Below are 22836 nucleotides of genomic sequence, written 5' to 3'. Positions count from 1 at the left end.
CAATGCACCTTGGACTTCCTCCTTCAGTATCATTGGCTCTTGATCATATGCTACCTCTTGAAATGGTTGAACATCAACCATTTCCTTTTGGTACCGTGACTCCATGTATACCTTCCATCTTCTTTTGATGCTTTCTGCATCATTCAATAATTTGCCCAGAGAATCCTTCAGTAACAAAAGTTGAGGCTTTATTTTTTTTTTCAGTTCCCCTAACTTGAGAAATGCTGAGCGTGTTCTTCCTTTTTGGTTTTCTGACTCCAGATCTTTGCACATTTTACTGTAATATTTGACTTTATCTTCTTGAGCTGACCTTTGAAATTTTCTGTTCAGCTCTTGGACCTCCTCATTTCTTCCATTGGCTTTAGCATCTCTACACTGCAGAGCAAGTTTCAGTGTCTCTTCTGACAACCCTTTTGACCTTTTCCTTCTTTCTTGTCTTCTTAATGACTTTTTGCTTTCTTCCTGTATAATGTTCTTGGTGTCATCCCACAACTCTTCTGGTCTTCAGTCTTTAGTGTTTAATTTACCAAATATGTTCTTCAGATGATCTCTAAATTCAGGTGAGATATATTTAAGGTCATATTTTGGCTCTCGTGGACTTGTTTTTATTTTCTTCAGCTTCAGTTTGAATTTGCATATATATAATTAATGGTCTGTTCCACAATTTGCCTCTGGCCTTGTTTTGATTGATGAGATGGAGCTTTTCCATCGTCTCTTTCCACAGATGTAGTCAATTTGGTTTCTCTGTATTCCATCTGGTGAGGTCCATGTGTATAGTCATCTCTTATGCTGTCTAAAGAAGATATTTGAAATGAACAAATCGTTGATTTTGCAGAATTCTATCATGCGATCTCCAGCATCAAGGTCATATTTCCAACTACTGATCCTTCCTCTTTGTTCCCAACCTTTGCATGCCAATCACCAGTAATGATCAATACATCTTGATTGCATGTTTGATCAATTCCAGATTGAAGAAGTTGGTAGAATTCTTCTGTTTCATCCTCACTGGCTTAGTGGTTGGTGTATAAATTTGAATAATAGTGGTATTAACTGGGCTTCCCTATAGGCGCATGGATATTTCCTATCACAGACAACGTTGTACCTCATGACTGATCTGGATATGTTCTTTTCGACAATGAATGCAACACCATTCCTCTTCGATTTATCATTCCCGGCATAGCAAACTATGTGGATGTCAGATTCAAAATGTCCAATACCGGTCTATTTCACCTCACTAATGCATAAGATTCCAATGTTTATGCATTCCATTTCATTTTTGACAATTTCCAATTTTCCTAGATTCATACTTCATACATTCCATGTTGTGATTATTAATGGATGTTTACAGCTGTTTCTCTTCATTTTGAGTTATGTCCCATCAGCCAATGAAGGTCCCGTGGGCTTTTCTCCCACAAGCTTTACTCCATTTTATGTCATCACTGTCAACTCTTCCCCAGTCACATTTTGAGTGCCTTCCAACCTGAAGGGCTCATCTTCCGGCACTGTATCTGACAGTGTTTTTCTGCTATTCATAAGGTTTTCAGGGATTAAATGTTTGGAAATAGTTCATCACTCCTTCTTCCCAGTCTGTCTTTGTCTAGAAGCTCATCTGAAACTTGTCCACCATGGGGGACCCTGCTGGTTATTTAAAATACCGGTGGCATAGCTTCCAGAATCACAGCAACTCACAGTATGACAAACTGACAGATGAGTGGTGGGGTTCCTCCCATAGCAACCCTGTATAGGGTTGAACTGCCAAACTTACAGTTCAAACCAAGTTTACATTGCAAAGCATTACCCCCAGTGCCACAGCAGGTATATAGTCATCACATTTAGTTTCTGTTGGTACCCCAGATTCACCCCACTCTCATCAAGTCATTTCCAACTCAAGTTTCTGTGAAGTATTGTGGAGTCACATCCGAGTATAGGGTTTCTGGTGGGTTTGCATTATCCTACAGTGCTTATCCTACAGTGCCATACCAGGTTCCACATAGACTGTAAATCTTTTAGGGGAGCACTCAGACTTACCATGGGTTTGACCCACTGCCTACCCACAGCGCCCACAGGCTCCTGTCCAGACTCTCACTAAATATATTCTCTAAGCCTCACAACAATCCCATGCGTTAGGAATTGACAGGCAAGATATTCACGAATCCAAGAAATAGAGCTTTCATTGGCTCTTCAGGGACAGGTCATGGTATTCATAGACAAGTGAGCCTTGAATAACAGGGGTCTGAACTATGTGGGCCCAGTGATACACAGATATCTGTTTCCCTGCTGCTGTTGAGTCTTAATCTACATAAATGCCATCTTTGAGGAAGCAGCTCATGTCTGCAGTCACTGGAGTGACGTTGGTTAGAGTCGGACTTCGCACAGTAGATATCCACAACCCCTAAGCTCACCTCAATGGCAGCAGGAAAGAAAAAATACATGTGTCACTGGGTCCTGGCAGTTCAAACCCACATTGCTCAACAGTCAACTGTAAGTTATGCTAGGATTTCCAACTGCTCAGGAGGTCGGCACCTTTAATCCCCCCATTGTTCAAGGGTGAACTGCACAGAAAGGGAAATATATGCAGTTGATATTTTTGAAGCCTTGGTATCATCAAAGTCAAATTTCATTTCACCATATGTGGAGCGCTATAAACCAGGAAACCGGGCACTGGGGCGTGGATTCTGACTCACGGTGACCCTGTACGTGCCAGAGTAGAAGTGTGCTCCATACATCATACTGATGTAAGATGGTTTCGCTGTATTAGATGGTAAGACTTTTCTTCTGAGGTCACTCTGGGTGGATTCGAACCTCCCACTTTGCAGTTAGCAGCCAAGTGCATTAACAGTGTGTACTATACAAGGGCTTCTTGGAATGCTATGCAGATCATGTCATATTTAAATGTAGAGCATTATTATTTAAATTAATGAATTCATAAATCAGATTTTTCTCTAGCATATGGATCATAAAATACAGAGACTAAGGAAGGGAGTTCTGGTGTGGCCTTGTGGGGTAAGCACTAGAACTCAAGGTGGAGGTTCAAAGCTACCAGTCATTCCTCGGAAACCCTACACAGGGTCGCTATGACTCAGCGAGACTTAACAACAACTTAGAAGGAAGGGGAATGAATATTTATCAATAGCTACAGAAGTTACGAATCAGGCTACTAACTTCAAAGTCGGCAGTTCCAAACTACCAGCCATTCCACTGGAGAAAGATGAGTCTTTCTGCTCCCGTAAATATTTACTGCTTCAGAAACCCTGTGCAGGGTTATCAGTTAGAACCGACTCCACGGTACTTGACAACAACTATGACATAGTAGCTATTGATAAATATTCAAATTTTAATAGATAAAGATTCAATGGATTGGCCAATTGGCAACATCAATGGACTCAAGCATGGCAACAATAGTGAGGTTGGCCCAGGATCCGACAGTGTTTCGTTCTACTGTATACAAGGTCACTATGAGTCGATACCGATTTGATGGCACCTAACAACAACAACAACTATGACATAGTGGAGTCCTGGCCCTATAATGCTGCAGGATGATGCACTGGACCGGACAGGTGCTGCAAGGTCGGGAGTTCAAACTCACCACAGCCTCTCCTCAGAAACCCTTTACAGGGTCGCTAAGAGTCCAAACCTGCTCAACAACTCTTAACAACAACACTATAACATAGATGTTTTACATACATTATTTTACTTATCCTCGCCTTGTTTTCTTCACAAATGAAAACACAGCTTAGATTATAATTTGCTTACGCTTCAAGCGTCTAGGCTGGGGAGTTTTAGAACGAGGGTCTGGTTGCCTCCAAATTCTGGTCTCTTGTGACTCCAGCATTGTTGACTTCTGTGTGAGCTTCTGCACAGTGTAATATTGTGATGAAGCTCGTTTCTCACTCCCCTTAAGAACTCTCCACCATTGAGTTCAACTATTACTTTAAAGTTTTCACCACTTTAGAAGGTGCTTCAGGATAAGCATTGGACTGCTCACGTCAGGGTTGGCAGTTCCAGCCCACCAGCTGCTCAGTGGGAGAAAGGTGAGGCTTTCTGCTCCCATAAAGATTTCCAACATAAGAAACCCTGTGTACAGGGTTGGGCTATGATCAGAGCGGGCTCGAGGGGAGCAGGTTTGGATTTTTAGGAGTGTGAGCAAAGACTTTATAAAATGTAATCATTAATATCATGGATAGTATGAAAATGTTGTTGTCTTTGAGACAAACAACTGAATTCAAATTTCTACCCAATCAATAAGAGCCAGGAGGTAAGGAAAGAGGTACCACTTCACCTCCTTCCACGTGACCACCTGGCGGATGCATTTCAGATAGAAAAGAATACTCTTGTATCCAGGTGTTTGGCTGTTTATTTTTTTAAAAGAACAACATTTAAACAGCAGAAGAAAAATTCTTTTTCCCTACTGCCCTCACAGCCTCGAGTAGATTGGACATCACTCATTGAGAAGGAACGTGTGGGGGCAGCCTGAAAAAGGCATAGATCCAACTATGAATGAAGGCTATTTTACGGAAGGTTATTTTCATTGTAAGTAAAATCATAGCATTAAATTCTAAAACGAGCTGGAATTGGAAAAAAAAAAAAAAAAAGAAAAAATCATTCAGATGTTCCAGTGGAAGGAGCCAAGGATCCCACTTTTAAAGCCAAAAATTAGAGGACAAAGGCAGGGCAGAGAAAGAGGGAATGAAGGAAGGAGTGTAGGTTGGCAAGGTAGGTGTGTAATGGTGCTGAGCCAGTGACCATTCAGGTGATTGTGGTTCACAGCGACCTACAGATGGCAGAGTGGAACTGTGCTCCTTAAGGTTTACAGTAGCTGAGTTTTGGAAAGTAGGTGGCCAGGCCTTTCCTATGAAGCACCTCTGAGTAGACTTGCACTTCCAATTTTTCTTTTAGCAGCCAAGTGTTTTCCCATTTGTACCTTCCAATGACTCTTAGGGTGGTTGTGTGTCCCCGAGTGGATTCAGACTCATAGTGACTCCAGATAGGCTTTCCGAGGCTGTAAATCATTATGAGAGCAGAAAGCTCATCTGTCTGTCTCCCATAGAACAGCTGGCAGATTTGAACTGCTGACCTTTCAGTTAGCAGTCCAGCTCATAATCCACCACGTTACCAGGCCTCCTTAGTGACTTTGCTAGGTATTTTAAACAAACAAACTGGTTGCTGTTGAGTCGGTTCTGACTCATGGCAGCACCACGTGTGTCAGAGAAGAGCTATGCTCCATGAGGTTGGCAGTGGGTGGTTTTTCTAAAGTAGTTTGCCAGGCCTTCCTTCCACGGCATCTCTGGGTGACCTGGAACTAACAATGAGTAGATTTTAACAGCTGAGCACCTTAGCCATTTTAACCATTTATGTACCTTGCAGGGTTTCCAACTGTGCCAAGGTGTTTTGTCAAATCTGAATAAAACAATTCTTCCTACATTAAAAAATCTGTTGTTTATTGTGCTTTTCTGTAAGAGTTCTGTTTTGTCGGGCTGGCTACAAGTGTAAATTCTCCCTCAGTGAATCAGGCTTGTTAGAAATGGACTCTATTCTGAGATGTTAGACCATAACAAAAGCCCAGTTTACTCAATGGCATCGTATCTTCATATATTTTTTAAACGAATGTTTATTAAGAGCCCACGACATACATGCATAATTCTGGGTTCTGAGACTGCAGCAACAAACATCATAGTCTTTTGCTCCCTCGAGTCTTACACAGTGAAGGGAAATCAAACCACACCAACCCGCTGCCATCGGATGGACTCTGGCTCACAGTGACCCCACAGAAGAGAGCAGGACTGCCCCCTGCAGGGTTTCTGAGAGTATGACACAAGGGCTTCACCACAGAACCAACAGGATTCCATTATAGTAAGATGAGTGGCCTCACTGGGAATGGGGAGTGGTTTGCACCATTTGGGGTGACTCAGAAGTGAGCCCATGCCGGTGGTCCACACTGCAGGAGGGGCTATCAGAGTAGTGATAGCATTGGGCTAGGTGCTACCCAGTCACAAGATGTGGGACTGCTCACCGTTCCCTTACCACCCCCGCACCCCAGCCTCTCTGACCTGTAGGGAGACGGGGCTGGGAGTGGTGGAGCCCTGCAAGAGGCGGGGTCACTTGTCAGCCCCACCCATGGTGTGTGTGTGTGTGTGTGTGTGTGAGAGAGAGAGAGAGAGAGAGAGAGAGAGAGAGAGGGCAGGTGGGCTTGACACCATGAGGAAGTGCATTAGGAAACACCAACCCATGGCACCCCTGCAACCAGGATGGACACTAGGCAAACATGCAGATGACTTGAGGAAAAACAATTTGTAATCAACAAAGCAAAATGCTAGAACTCTCCTCCTGTGTCCTTTGTGTCTTTGCCTTCTTTCCATGTTGCTGTTAGAGCACTTCTTAGGGAGTTATTGGTTTGGGGTGGGCAGATGGTCATCTGACTTAGGTGGCACTGTAGGATAAGCACATGACTGCAAAGTCAGTTTGAACTACAAGGTCAGTGGTTCAAACTTACTAGCTGCTCCTCGGAGACCCCATACAGGGTCATTAAGAGTCAGAACCGACTTGGCAGCACTTAACAACCACAACATTGCAGCGGTGCACATGTGGTACAAACAGAGCATGAGACAGACAAGCCTCTTGAAGCCTCACTCGGAGCATCTGTTAGATTTGTTTCTCTGCATTCTGCTTTCACAGAACAGAGAGGTTTTATTAATCTCTCGCACACACGCATATACACACACAAACACGTTTGTTTGACGGCAGTATCAACCCTCCGCTTTGAAAATGTGAAAGAAGACTGCAATACACAAACGCATATTTCTATGCCAGGTGAATAACATCAGTATTGCTCTTTTTATTGAATTTTAGCATTTTGCTGCTTGGTTTCCTTTAGAGTCTTAAAAGTCAATTACTAGCACACTGAATTGTACATTGTGTCACTGTATAAGAAAGACACTGTGGCCAAAATGTGTCCAGGATTCGACATCTGACTTCATGATGCTGCTGATGGTTGTTCCATGCCTTTGAGTCGGTTCCAACCCTGCATAGGGTTTCCGAGGAACAGTTAGGTTTGAACTATGGACCTTGTAGTTAGCCTATCCCATAGCACCACTAGATGCAAAAGCCATGATGCTGAGTGCATTTAGGAACTATACGTTCAATGCAACAGGATCTTTTATCTGTGATTTTTCTTCGCCTGACTCTTCGATTTATTACTGGAGCTAAAGCCTACATTAAAAAACTAGGTATAAAAGAATATGTTTGGAAATGCTTTTCAGAGGTAGCTAAACTTTTATAAAGTTGTAAAGTTTTTTATGAGATTCTCCATGTCCAGAACTTGTGTTCAGTGAAGCAACTACTTCGTTCCAGATGTCCTTACATCCTACACATTTCACTGGCTGTAGTCTGGACGTTTTAGAATCCCTTTGTAAATAGTGTCTCAGGTATGGCCCAATAGGAGACCTGATGCAGTAGCTCCACTTTTGTCTGTTATTTGAAAGGTGGCCAGTTCCAACCCACCAACTGCTCCAAGGCAGAAATGGCAGTCCACTTCTATTAAGACCCACAGCCTGAGACACTTTATGGTCCAGCTCTCCTCTCTCCTGTAGGGTCGCTGTGAGTCAGGATCAGCTCGATAATAAGAGGCTTGGGTTGGATTTTGGAGTGTGACCCAAATAGTTTACATACACTGTTTCTTCCTTGATCTCTTGCTGTTGGATGTGGTTGGGTCTTTGCCAACTCATGGTAAGCCCCCGTTTTCAGAGTAAGCCCCATCAACTGGAATCTTTACAGAAGCAGATTACCCCGGCTTTCTTCTGAAGAGCCCCTGGGTGAGTTTGAACCACTGACCTTTTGGTTATCATTCAAGCCCACCAGGATTCCTTGTTCCTTAGTATAGTGGAGGAATTTAACCTTCTTTGATGTATAGACAGTCCCCAGTTTTAAAAAGGTTTGTTTATTCAATATTTCCTTTGACACTTGGTTTGGGACTTAATATTTTTCCTATTGAAATAGTGATGGTATTCACGGTTAGTTAGGTCCCAGGTTAGCTCATGATATTGCTGAAGGATAATAAATGTACTAGCAGCTGGATCCAGGCCATATGCCAAGCACACAATGTTTCTGTGTTGTTAGGATTTAAGGAAGATGCCAAAAGCGTAGACCTCGCCCAATCCCTAGACAGTCAACCATAGCATGGGAAATCCCTACATTTTCCCCACTTGCCTGAGCTAGTGATTGTTGTTAAGTGTCATCAAATCAGATCCCACTCATAGGAACCTTGTATCGAGTTTCTGTGGAGTGACTGGTGGGTTTGAACTGCCAACCTTGTGGTTAGTGCTGATCTTACAGTGCCACACTAGAGGTAGTTATTGTTCCTAAGTGCTGTCGAGTCAGTTCCAACGCATAGCAACCCTGAAGAGGGTTTCCAAAGAGCAGCTGGTAAATTTGAACCACTGACCTTGCCGTTAGTTCAAACCGACCTTGGGCATTATCCCACAGCGCCACATGTAAACCCTGGTGAATTCCATGGCTGGACTTGTAGATGGGAGAAGGTTTGTGGAGTACAAGTGTGAATGTGGCATTGAGATCAGACTGTCAGGTCCTAAATAGGGAGTGAAAAGCTGGAACCCGCTCCTGGGAGCATCCATTCCACCCACACCACCTCTTCCGTAGTTTCCTTGGGACCTGTGGAGGGATCCATTTCTTTCATGGCTGGCAGATGCTCATTCCAGTTTAGTTTTGTCTGTGTGATAAAGACTTCTGTAGCTCAGGGAAGGATCCTTGTGGTACAGTGGTTCAAGCAGTCCGCTGTTTACTGAAAAGACTATGGTTTGACTGTTCCTCCAGAGAAAGCTACAACCTCTGCTTGTATAAAGATGACAGCAGTTCTACTGTCCTATAGGGTCATTAAGGGCCAGACTGGACTCACCAGCAAGGGGCTATACCAAGGGTATGGAACATCCAGCCTATGGGATGTTTAAGGCCCGTGAAATCATTTGGCTTGGCCCTAACAAGGCAGCTGCAATTCTTGTTGTTGTTGTTGTTGTTGTTGTTGTTAGGTGCCATCAAGTCGGTACCAACTGACAGCAACCCTTTGTAAAACAGAACAAAAAAAACACTGCCCGATCCCGGGCCAACCTCACAATTGTTGCCACACTTCAGCCCATTGATTCTGCCAATTTGCCAATCCATCTCACTGGGGGTCTTCCTCTTTATCTTTGACCTTTCACTTTGCCAAACATGATATCCTTCTCTAGTGACTGGTCCCTCTTGACAGTATGTCCGAAGTATAAGAGATGACATTTGGCCATCCTGGCCTCCAAGCTACAGTTCTAGCCATCTAAATATAGCAGGCTAATTTTTCAGTTGATAATTTTGTATGACTCATGAATGATGTTATAACTATTCAATTGGCACTTTACAGAAAAAAGGTTCCCTACCCCTGGGTGACAGCCTTGGAAACCCTGTACAGGGTCTCTATGAGTCGGAACCGACTCCATGGCACACAACAACAACAACAGCAACACCCCCTGGGCTATACGTTCAGGGGAAAAGACCAGAGTTAAAAAGTCTCCTTCATATCTCTTCACCTCCATCTCATTTATGACCTGCTGATGCAGCTGCAGACCAGTAAGTTGGTCCCAACTCATAGCTACACCCTATAGAGGGTTCCAAGGCTGTAAATCTTTATGGGAGCAGAAAGTCTCATGGAGTGGCTGGTGGATTTGAACTGCTGACCTTGTAGTTAGCAACCCAAAGTGTAATTCACTACACCACCAGGGGCTCCTTCATTTATGGCCTATGTGATTAAAAAAAAAAACAAAAAAAAAAACAAGTTATTCTTGCATGATATTTAGATTTTTAGATTATCTGAAGACTATAGAGTCCCACCTGAAGGAGCTCTGGTGGTGTAGTGGTTACAGATTGGCCTGCGAACCTCAAGGTCAGCAGTTCGAAACTACCAGCTATTCCGTGGGAGAAAGATGAGACGTTTCTGCGCCCGTAAAGATTTACAGCCTTGGAAACCCTGTGCAGGGTCACTATGAGTCAGAACCAACTCCACGGCACATCACCACCACCACCAGAGTCCCATCTTATTGTAAAAACAGAGTAGCGCAACATCGTGTTACTATTGGAGTGCCCCTCGGGAGAGTTAGAATTCAGCTAGACTAGGTCTGGTCTAGAGGAAGGGGTTGACCATAAGGGACACCCCTTTCCTTGTCCTCCTTTCCCCTTCATGGATGGGCCAACACTGCTGCCCCCTCCCCCTTTGAAGGGCAGGGGAAGAAGAGACCTGAAAGGTTGGGGGTTCCTAGTATGTGAGGAGCCACAGTAAGGGGAGTAAGTGGACTTCTTGTGAGCATTTCTGAGTTATCTGAGGAGATAAGTTCATCCAGTGCAAATTGATCACAGATTTCCTGTCTAGTCAAATCCACAACCTTTATGACAACATCCGACCTCTGCAGATTTGGATACAGTTTTCTAAATGCCATCTGATTATTTCACATGAATGCCATTTGTTAATACTTGAGGGCTTTTTGTTTTCGTTTTAGAAATGAATTTATATCTAGTTTGAAAACATACATATCCTGTCAGAATATACTGACTGACAAAAAAAAGTCACCCTCCGGATGAGATTTGGAATTTTAGATCATCTGAGGAGCAGATAGCCGCAGCCGAGTTGGTCTTGAGTTGGGCCGGGTCTGAACTGGAGACTGGATCAGTATCAAACCTCACTACAAAACTCACAAGAGTTTAGATTTTTACACACCTGACAGGAAATCATGGGCAATGGGCTGTTATTCAGATCAGGAATTTTCATTCACAAAGATTTTATCCAGATCATCTGAACTGTTTCTATGGACCCTGCTCAGTGAGGTACATGTTACTGGTTTTCATGCAAAAAATTAATAAATAAATAAATAAATAAATAAATAAATAAATAAATAACATTTTAAATGATAATTTTCACATATTAGAAACTATATCTGAAATAGACTTTTGTTCAAATATAACAAAATGAAGAATATCAGGAAAAAAGTCCTCTCACCAAATAACTTCTCATTGAAAATAGAGGAATTAGTGCTCTGAATGCAAACTGTTAACAACAGAGTCCAAGACAACCACCCTGACATAGTCACTCCAGAATGTTCTGGATGCTCCAGCCGACCTCAGATGGAAACTCACTGTCCAGACTCTCTCAGAGCATTCCCTCTAAAATACAGTGTGTTTTCATAAACCATTTATTATCTCTGAACATTCTATATTGTTAAGGTTTATAAACGATCATGAAATAGGCCAAACAATGTTCTTGAAAGCATTTATTTATTTATCTATGTAATTAGTTGCTTTAATGAATTACTTTATTTCTGATATCTTATCTTCAAGAAGTGCCCAAAAACATTTGCTTTAGACTCTAGCAAGCCATACTGTGATTAAGATCATGTTGTTGTTGATGTTAAGAGCCATCGACTCGGTTCTGACACATAGCGACCCTGTATAGGATTTCCAAGGAGCAGTTGGTGACCTTGGACCGCCAACCTTGTGGTTCAAACTGACTACTTTGCAGTCCAGCTCATTAACCCACAGCATCATACCAGGACTCCCCATGGGATCATAGTACAATCCAAAATACACTCATGTTCTCCCCGCTTCAGTTTGTGACAGCTGAAATGCTTCACAACTTTCGCCTCCCAGACAAGATTCAGGAGATTTGGAGAGCAGCGACTGTCAAGGAGAAGAGGCAGGAACATCAGGGGAAAGATGGGAAGCATGTTAAACAGGGGAGGGACTGAACAAGGGAGGACGAGCAACCAAGATGGAGTCGTGAGAGAAGATAATGGTAAATGGAGAAAAGTTCAGTGCTCAGTCTTTGCACAGATCATTTTGTGTTGAATCGAGTGCATATATAACCCTGTCGAGTGAGAGGGCATGGGTGCTGTGGTTGTCGTTAAGTGCCCTTGAGTCATTTCCTACTCACAGTAAGGTTATACATCTTTGGGGGAACAAAAAGCCTGTTCCTTCAAAGTGCCAACCTTGTGGTTCACACAGAGCCACTGAGCTCCCAAGGGTGTGCATGGCTCAGCCTAAGTTCACTGTCGTTACTGAAAAGGCAACATGCATATCCCATGGTGAGTCAGACAACTGAGGAACCATATTTTCTTTCTACATGAAGATGTCTGTTGGTCAAGTACCCTTCCCCTTTGAGTGAAAGTCAAACGCTTAAAAGTTAGATGATTTACTCTCTATTCAACCCTCTCTCCTACTGCCTCCCACCCTCACCATTGGTGTCTCCAGTGATGATACTTACAGCTTTAATGGACCCCAATTAGAGATACTAGTAATCCATACTTACTAGGTATCTCCTCCAAGAAAGGATGCTTTGCAGATGATGCACTTTGTGTCATGTCTCATAGCTAGGAGAGAGTAGCTCGCAGCTGAATCCAGACCAAAGATGTAGTTAAAACACAAAGATTTTTTTTTAATGATGTGAATTAGTTGCTTAATTTCTAGCTTCTTGTGAATAATGGGAAGCTCAAGCTTGGCTGGACCCAAGTGTCTGCCTCTCTGCTCGGTCTAGTGAGTTCCCTTCTGTTTGCCAAACTCCTCACCTGGCCCAGTTATTTATCTGCTCTACCTACCTAGCCAGTAGGCTTAGTACTTCAATGGTGCTTAACTCAATCCATCTTTTAATAAGTTGGACTACCATTACACTGAGGATACGGGGATTATTAAATGACTGCTCATAACACATCCGAGGAAATGCTCCATTGATATTCTTTGGGACCATTTATGCTTTTTCTTCAATAAATAAATATGATTAATCATGCACTGAATTCATTAGGGACTAACTTAAGAATGCATATTGAGCAAAATCATCAGATTTCTAAATTCAGCTATCTGAGATGATAGTTGAATTCACTTGTTATGATTTTGCCTTGCTGACTGATAAGCGGCCACCTGATATTTTTGTATCACAGTTTAGGAAAACACTTGTTCCTTTGTTTGAAAGATGAGAATCACAGATTTTGTTGGCATCAGCTATTCTCGTTTGTGTGCATCCTCTTTTTTCGTAAAAAAAAAAGGAATTGAAAGTAATAGTTTCAGTTCAGGATTTTGATTGGCCATTTGGATTTCAGTTCAGAATTGTATTCTTATCATTTGATACCCTTCCTGTTGCCGTGATTTTCTATTATATAAAATGATACTTATCTAAGGGCCCAGTCTCTCAGGGAGATAAAGAGAAACATGTCTTGTTGGATATATTTGCTGTCTTTCCTAGCATTACCGTATTTCTACACAAATAACACGCACTATATAGCGTTTTTTGTTCCTTTGTTTACCAACTCTCCCACTGCTAGTTTTCTAAGTGTTCTGGGCCACATGTTATATGTGTGGATGTTTTGTGCATATGAGTGTGTTATTTGTGGAAAAATACAATACAGTTTGCCCAAGTTTCTCAGGAGCTAAAGCAGTGAAATTGTGGTTGGGTGGGATGTTCTGTTGTAGAACTATTTGAAGAACTCGTGGGGAGGAGGCTTAGGGCGGATGTGGATAGCAACCCAGAGTGCCTCAGTAGTGTCTGCCCATCTGGCTCCTGCAGACAGCTTCTGCTTTCTCCCAAGTCATGCTCGGGCTCCATTTGCTTCAAGCCATACGCCATGACCTCACCTGTTTCCCAATCCCCAATTTGCCAGGGGTTCTCTAGCTGACTTCCTAAACTGACACCATAAGCGGTACAGAGCCTCTCTTTGGCATCACTGCCTCCCCCCAGTTCCACCTCAGACTGTCACCATGCCCTGTACCCGGAAGAAAAATGAGTTAGCGCCTCTTTAAGTTTTTTTCGGCTTTTGCAAGCTCTCTGTACAGAGTACAAGTTGTTAAGAAGTATGTTGTGTTTTCCATAGCTGCAAAATATGATTTGCAATACTGGATAAGACTCTAGTAAAAAATTTCTCTGCGTGTCCTGTAGAAATCACAAGAGGATGATTTTGAGAGTCCCTGGATGTTACAAATGATGTGCTTGAAATGCTGGGTGCTAACTGAGAGGTTAGAGGTTCAACTCCACCTAGAGGCCCTTGGCAAGAAAGCCCTAGTGATCGACTTGAGCAAAACCAGCTCTGGAATGCCCTCTGGAACACAGTTCTACTCTGACATACATGGGGTCACCAAGAGTCAGTGTCACCTGCGTGCAGCTGTTGGTTTCAGGTGCCCTGGAGTTGGTTTTGACTCATTACAGCCCCAGGTAACAGAGCAGACCTGTCCCATCGGGGGGTTTAGGTGGCACGATGGTTAAACACTCCATTGCTAACCAGAAAGTCTTCAGGTCAAACTCACAAGTCATCCCACTATAGAAAGATGTGGTCGTCTGTACCCATAAAGATACACTGCCTTGGAAGTTCTGTGGAAACTCTGAGCTACAATCCACTTCATGGAAGTGGGTTTGGGTTTGAGTTCATCTTTATGGGAACAGATTGCAATCTTTCTCCCACAGGATTGTTTAATGGGTTCAAATTGTCCACTTATAGGCTGTTGTCCTTGTTGTTAAGTGCCATTGAGTCAGTTCCAACTCACAGCAACCCTGTATAGTGTTTCCAAGGTGCAGCTGGTGGGTTTAAACCATTGATCTTGCTGTTAGCAGTTAGCAATCTGGTACTTATTCTACAGGGCCACATGCTTAAGAGAGGGGACTTTTAGGACACCCAGTATGGTAGCCATTTCTCTGATAGATGAGGAATGCTCAAAAGGTCCATGGAAAAATTCCATTATCTTTCTATTCAGTTTTTCCATGAACTTTTTAAAGCCCCTTCTTATATACTCTAGTAGATCCAATAAGAGGTTTTCAGTCGCCGCCTTCTAAGAAAGCAGGAGTTGGAGGTTGAGTACGGAACTTTAGATCGCCATCTCAGCTTTGATCAAGTGTAGGACAGGAATTGACACTTTTGTGATCTGCATGTTCATCATTATTATCTTGCTAATGGATAAGCTCAAAGTTAAAGTTTGTCAATGTCAGATTTCTAGTTGATCAGGGTCCCCATACAAGTTTTTTTCTTTTGTTTTGTTTTGACCTGTATTGAAGTAGGTCAGGCATCTTCTGAAAGTGTTTGATCTTTCTGGTCATAAAAACTGCAAATGAAGATTGAAGGGGCGTATGGATACGTAGCACATGTTATCTGTTCATCTAGCTAATTGGTATAGAAGAACATCTCTAAACAGAGATGGTAGCAGGGTAACACGAAATATACCTATTAGTCTTACTAAGTGACACAGTATGTCTTGAATTACGCTGCTTTGGTCTTAATTTAAAATATAATCTGACTAAAGAAAACCATATGAAAACTAGCACCCCTCCCTTACACAGCTAGACTGTTAGCTCCTCCCCACCTGCCTCCAGCAGTATCCTGAGGTGACCTCCAGCTGGAAATGGCCCCCCTCCCCTTAGGCCAGTAATGTCACTGGTCTCCTAACAACAGAAGTAGCATCCAGTGGGTGCTAGTGAGAGGAGAGACAGTGAGTTGGTAGCTGTTCTCTGTCTGGATCCCCATTCCATGTGTATTTCCAGGGTGTATCTCACCCCAGACTGCATTTAATTCAGACTGTACCAGCAAGCGGTATTGCTCAGAAAAAAAACACACAGAACAATACATTGAATAATCCAAAGATATATTCAAGAAAAACGCTGCCACCATAAATGGCACTTATAAAGAGAGACACCCAAAGCTTTCCTTTAAGATCAAATATCTTGAGCTTCTTCAAATTCACAGCTGCTAAGAATGGGATTCATTTTTTATACCTCACATATATGTACACTCCACAAACTCACCAAAGACATGGACCAGGATGTGGTATTGTCAGACTGTTCTCAGGTCTAGAAGCCTGGTAGCAGTCATAACTGAGTGTGTGGTAGGCCCAGAGATCCTGTTTTTCCTTCATGTCTTTATCCGTGTCTTGGATAGTAGGTGGTAAGCTAGGGCAGAAGGGGAAACGGTCTTGAGTCCAGCTATTGCTTTCCATTAACATCAAGCCTGACTTACAGTCACTTAAACCTAGGTGATCAGCATGTGTCTTTGTCAAAGAAGTCCAAGATATTGTTGTAACTAATTTCTAGAGTATATATGTGCCCATTCTCATTTATGCTTTTTATAGAGGTCTTTTCTTTCTAGGGGACTAGGAATTTCATTCCCTATGGCATTCTGGTTTCAGTTAATAAGCAAGAACGTAAATATAATCTTTTAAAAATGTATTATTACTTATCAAGTTTAAAAACTGAAAATATTTTTCCTTAAATGTTTGAAAGAGCTTTTTGCTAAAGTAAATGAAAGAAAGATAGGGCATAGTTTGGTATCCTGGAGCACTTTCTATTTGGAAAACTTAAAGACGGTATGAAAGCTAAGAGGTATATTAGAACAACTTCCATTGAGTAAAATAATCTACTTCTAAAACTGAAGTTATAATCTGATAATCTAGAGAATTCATACATTATTTACTCAAAGAGACTATGATAATATTTACATGTAAAATAATATATTTTTTAAGAATTCATGTCTATCAGTCACGGGACAAAAAATGACTTTTTCCCCCAACAAATTTTAAATTCCTATGAAATTATCCCAGTTTTGGTGGTAGTGTTGGTGGTTACATGCCACGGAGTCGGTTCCGACTCATAGCGACCCTGTACAGGGTTTCCAAGGCTGTAAATCTTTACGGGAGCAGAAAGCCTCATCTTTCTCCCACAGAATAGCTGGTAGTTTCGAACTGCTGACCTTGCGGTTCACAGCCTGATTCGTAACCACTACGCGGCTACTAGAGGAGCTGAAAGCCTCATTTTCTGTGGAATGGAGGGTGGGTTTGAACTGCTAACCTTGTGGTCAGCAGTCCAGTGCTTATCCTACGACACCACCAAGCCTCCAAATTTTAAATTCCTATGAAAGGAAGTTTCCATACAGCATAAATATGTCAATCATATAAATGAGTTCTTCTTAACAATCCTACACTTACCTGTATGGTTCATTTTTAAAAAAAAAAAAAAAGAAAGAAGAAAACTCCTCCAAAGGAGACCCTGACCAACATGAATGAAAATGGCAGAGCTTTTTTTTTTTTCTCGTCTCAACAATGAATGATCCGAATGGTACATCTAGTTTTCATAACAGGCAGTGATGCCAAAATTTTACAATATTTTACATTTACTATATCCACAGAGAAAACGGATGTATACTAGAACGGTTTTCTTACAAACTACAAAAATAGTCACTTACAGGGCAAATCATTCACCTCTATGACCTCTAACTTAATGGGTTAATAAATGAAGTGTGTAGAACTAAGTCTTTGGTTGACTGCTCACTGTGTATGAGTATTAGCTGAAGTGCACCAGAAAGAATTGTTACCTGTTACTTCCTAAACAACTGTTCTTCATTGTTTAATAAATAAATGAAATTGTTTTGCTTATTAATTGCACAAAGTTTGGTCAAAGTATTTCTCAAATAAATATGTTTGTTAGAATATGCTTAAAACTTGGCATTTAAGGTTGACACTTAAATACCATGTCAGACAGAGCAAACTTCCTGCCCTTTGACATGGTATGGAGTTGAAACACATTTCATGGACCATATTTGTACTTGAGAATTTAGCTTTCTCTTGCTTTGGGGTTTATTAAGCATGCTCAAACCACTGTATTAGAATAGTGTCCTTTCCCCCCTTTAGTATGAAATATCTAAACAGTTCTTAAATTTGAAGCTAATTGTTATTCTGTCTAAGGAAAAAATGACTTTTTTATGGGAAGTTATCTCTGAATTAGAAAGCAAATAAAGAAATAAAAAAAACTAAGCCCACTCCCTTCAGATTAATTCTAACTCATTGTGACCCTAAAAGGCATAGAAAAGTAACACTGATTTATTTTTAAATGCCTTACCAACAACTTTTCAAATGTGAATCTATTATCGGATTAGACTTCCGAATCACCTAAGCAAATATGATTTGGATGATAATATAAAACACGCAATAGAAAGGTCCAAAACTAAAAAGAAATTGGGGTCTTAACAAACTGCATGCTGATACAGTTTTACAGAAAAGATGATAGAGTTGAATCATTATTCTCAGAAGTGTTTAAATGTGAGAATTTACAGCAGAAAGGGTGGGGTTCATGTAACAATATATTGCACCAAAACTAGCAGACATTGAAGAAAACTCTTATCTTCAAATGTCTCTTTTCAAAGAGTAAAACCCATTGTTTTGCCTCCGAAGAATGTCTAAATCCTGTTTGTCTTTTTTCTCTAACAGATAATTCTGAAATAATCAACAGAAATGGAATGGAATGCCAAGAATCTGCATTGAGAATAACTAAACATTGTTACTGTACATACTACCCCGTTTCCTCCTCAATAGAATTGCCACAAACTGCATGCTAAATAATGATTTAGTTCTTCTGGACAGACCACAAACTCTGAGAAGCTAGAGCTGCTATGTCATATATGAGTATTAATATGGTATGCTTAGTATATTCCAACCTAAGATAGTTAACTACCTGATACCAGCTGTGATGTTTAAAGACTTAAAGGGTAAAGTTTACTTTTAAAGGGTTTCTAAACATAGTCTCTGTCCTAGGAATATTGTCATATCTCCATAACTGTAGCTGATGCACCGAGTCCAACCAGTTTACTCGTTTTGACTCAAAATATCTCAAATTTAGCAATAAAAAACTAGCATTAGTTCAAACATCTATTCCAAGGACAATTTCGATTCTAACTTCTAATTAGTCATTTCATGTACCCACTGATCAAAGGGTATGTTTCACTTCTTGACAAGATAAATACTGCAGCAAAGATGAGAAGTGAAGTAAAACCGAGACCTGTCCTACGGGTCTAAAATCTGAATGGAAACTCAAGCACAAGTACAGGGGACACATCAAAGTGGGGTGTTTGGTTTGCCTGTCGATACCGCGTTGAATCATGTGATTCTAGAGTAACATGAAATAGATTGAAAAAGAAACTTTGCACGGTATGAGCTTCATACCCCACAAACAAAGTCTTGAAGGTATTATTTTACAAGTATATTTTTCAAGTTGTTTTATAAGAATGACTTTGTAGAAGTGCCTAGATTTTGCCAGACTTCATCCAGCTTGACAAAGAAAGAGAGGCCCATGCCAACAGTCTAATCTGAACGATTAGTCTTTCAAACTCACCATCCAGTTGCCTGTTACAGAATAATTCTTCAAAACTAAAAAACCTAGTCAAACAAGGAAGCTGTAGATGAGGAGATCTGTATAGTATTCTAATTTAAGTAAATCTGAGTTTAGTCACTGAAAATCGGACTGTGACTTTAATCTAAATTGCTGTGTAAACAAAAAGTAGATAGTTTCACTTAAAAAAAAAAATCCATTACTGTTTTGCATTTCAAAAGTTGGATTCAAGGGTTGTAACTGACTAAGCATGGAAAAAAAATTAGTTCTTTTAATTCTTTCACCTTATTTTATGTCTCAAAAGTATAAAAAACTTTAATACAAGTACATACATATTATATATACACATACATATATATACTATATATGGATGAAACATATTTTAATGTTGTTTACTTTTTTAAATACTTGGTTGATCTTCAAGGTAATAGCGATACAATTACATTTTGTTCAGAAAGTTTGTTTTAAAGTTTATTTGAAGCACTATCGTACCAAATATTTCATATTTCACTTTTATGTTGCACATTTCCTATACAATACCTGCATAGTTTTTAAATTATTGTTTAAAAAACAAAACAGCTATTATAAATGAATATTATATGTAATTGTTTAAAACATCCATTTTCTCTGTGGACATATTAGTGATTGAAGTATTTTGACTTTTGAGATTGAATGTAAAATATTTTAAATTTTGGCATCACTGCCTGTTCTGAAAACTAGATGCACCAACCATCTCATTCTTTGTTTGAGAGAAAAAAAAAAAAAAATCTGCCATTTTAATTCATGTTGGTCAAGATCTAATGACTATCTATTAATCATATATTGTAGATTTGATCACCCTATCAAAAGAAAATCACGTTCTAAGTGTAATCCTACATAGTGCTTGTAATGTTGCATTTGTTTTAATTTGTGGGAAAGTATTGTATCTAACTTGTATTACTTTGGTAGTTTCATCTTTATGTATTCTTGATATTTGTAATTTTCTCAACTATAACAATGTAGTTATGTTACAACTTCCTAACTCATTCAAACTTACTTTTTTTTTCTTGTTTTCTTTGTTAATAACTATTCATTTAAACTCATTGAAAACCTAGTATACATTACTAAAAGGTAAATTGTGGGAATCATTGAAATATTTTTGTAGACTAATTGTTGTAACATTGTCTTTTTTGTTTTTGTTTTTGTTTCATGATTTTTACTTTCAAAATTATTAGCACACAACTATTTTCAGCCCTTTAATAATGAAGCATCAAGCAAATATAGAAGACTGTATTTTTACTATGATATCCATTTTCCAGAATTGTGATTATAATATGCAAAGAGTCATAAATATGCCATTTACAGTAAGGAGGAGGCAAGGCAAATACATAGATGTACAAATATATGTACAACAGATTTTGCTTTTTATTTATTTATAATGTAATTTTATAGAATAATTCTGGGATTTGAGAGGATCTAAAACTATTTTTCTGTATAAATATTATTTGCCAAAAGTTTGTTTATATTCAGAAGTCTGACTATGATGAATAAATCTTAAATGCTTTGTTTAATTAACAAAAACAAAATCACCAATATCCAAGACACGAAGTTATCAATTCAGTTACTACTGTAGCTAAGAGACTAATCGTCACTTGTACGGGACTACATTTCACTCTTGATTTTCAGGATCTAACAACACTTCCCCAAAATATTCTTTCAGCCATACCACTGGTAACATTTCTACTAAACCTTTCTGTACCACTTAAAGAATTCCTTCATTCATAACCTTACAGTGTAAACAGGAGTCTAATTTGTATCAATTCTATGTTTTGGTTGTAATATTCAGTTCACTCACCCAATGTGCAACCAATGAAATAAAAGAAGCATTTAAAAAGATCTCAGCGTCTTCCTCCCTTGTGTGTTGAGACAGACTGGTAGTTGACCAAAACACCCTTACATTCACACATAGACCAGACCCTGGTGTTCAAATCCAACACTGTTTTTGTCTTTGTTTCTTTTTATTTTTTTTTTTTAACCAAGGTAAATAATTGTTGTTAAGTGCTGGCAAGTCAGTTCCGACTCATAGAAACAGTATGTAGGTTTTCCGAAGAGGTCAAACCTCTCTCTTTGTCCTTTTGTTTCATTGAAAATGACTGTTTAGCCATTTGAGAAGTCCCTGAAGTCGTGGTGTGGCACTGTAGGATAAGCACTGGACCGTTAACAGCAAGGCTGACAGTTCAAACCCACCAGCCCTCCTCAGAAACACTATACAGAGTCACTATGCGTGGCAATCTTAAACAACACCCGAATGTAAATTCCCTTGTCTATAAGCACTGGACTGTGAACCACACGGCCTTGAGTCCAAGCCTACCAGCTGCTCTGCAGGAGAAATATGAGGCTTTCTGCTCCCTTGAAAGATTTAAAAGATAAGAAAGTCCTAATCAGGGTCACTGTGAGTCAAAGCAGAACCAATGGCACTTAACAACCATCTACAGAAGCAAATCACCAGGTCTTTCTTCCATGGAACTGCTGGGGGGCGGGGAGGGCCTTGAACCACTGGCTTTTTAGTTAGCTGCTAGCACTTAACTATTGCTTTATCAGGATTCCTTTCTTCAGTCCCTGGCAGCCACCACTGTGCTTTCTGTCTGGTTGTTAGGTGTAGTGAAGTCAGTTCTGACTCATAGTGACTCTGTGCACCACAGAAGGCAACACTGTCTGGTCCTGTACCATCCTCACAGTTATTTGAGTCCCTTGTTGCTGCCTCTGTGTCGGTCCATCTCACTTAGTTTTACTGACCCTTCACTTTTCCAAGCCCAATGTCCTTCTCCAGGGACTGGTCCTTCCCGACAACATATCCAAAGTATGAGAGACAGAGGCTCATCAGTCTCACATCTAAGGAGCATCCTGGCTGTATAGATTTACCTATTCTAGATAGTTCATGTAAGTGGAATCTCGTACATGACCTTTTGTGGGGGACTCCTTTCACTTGGCATAATGTTTTTAATGTCTGGCCTTCTTGTTGCATCTGTCAGTACTTCCTTCAGTCCTTCTCAGAGTCCTAAAGTCCCAGTGTAAGGATACACCACATTTTCTTGATCCATTCGTCCATGGACATTTAGACTGTGCAAAGAGTTCTACTGTGAACATACACATACATGCATTTGTTTGAATACTGTTTGCATTGACTTTGATACACAGCCAATGCCTGGGTTATGAATGTTCAATATACACACAGCTCAGCCTTGCCATTTCATGGTCTATGAATTTGCCTTCACTTTGAAATAATTGAACTAATCTTTACTCAAGACAAATTCCTCATCACAATCACCTTCGTTTGCTGTAAGTGCAGCGTTTAAATCATTGAAAAGGCTCTGAGCCTTTTCTTGTGCTAAAGTTACGAGTAAGAAAGAACAGTTTGCACCTGTTCTGACTTACCTACAAATTCATCTTAGACAGGAACGGATCTTTTCATAAGCCAGGGATTGTCGATACACTAGTGAAAACACTGAGTGGTACACTAGTTCTATGTTTATGTTTATAAAAAATGACCAAGCTTTTCCGCAGAATCTCATCCTAACTGGCAAGGCCTGAGGGTTCTTACTTCCTCCACATACTCACCACCACTGTCATCTGACAGTGATCTGATTATAGCCATCTTCATGTGAAGTGGTTTCTCAATGTTGGTTTTCATTTGCGTTTCCTCA

General features: G+C 40.4%; 1 protein-coding gene across 3 annotated transcripts in view; it reads left to right on the top strand.

Moving 5' to 3' along the window:
* Positions 1-21025, top strand: part of MBNL2 (muscleblind-like splicing regulator 2) — a 230877-nt gene extending 209852 nt beyond the window's left edge. For 2 of the 3 annotated variants that reach the window (XM_006831993.1, XM_006831992.1), the window contains one exon: positions 18256-21025. In XM_006831993.1, the coding sequence (XP_006832056.1) occupies positions 18256-18383 (128 nt within the window). In that variant the 3' untranslated portion in view covers positions 18384-21025. The remainder of the gene's footprint in view (positions 1-18255) is intronic. The other variant, XM_006831991.1, reaches the window with a different exon arrangement.
* Positions 21026-22836: the final 1811 nt, after the last annotated feature.

This window comes from Chrysochloris asiatica, unplaced genomic scaffold (assembly GCF_000296735.1).
Source record: "Chrysochloris asiatica unplaced genomic scaffold, ChrAsi1.0 scaffold00005, whole genome shotgun sequence".
NCBI lineage: Eukaryota > Metazoa > Chordata > Mammalia > Afrosoricida > Chrysochloridae > Chrysochloris > Chrysochloris asiatica.
The sequence above is the reverse complement of the archived record's forward strand: the minus strand, read 5'-3'. Positions and strand labels throughout refer to the sequence as shown.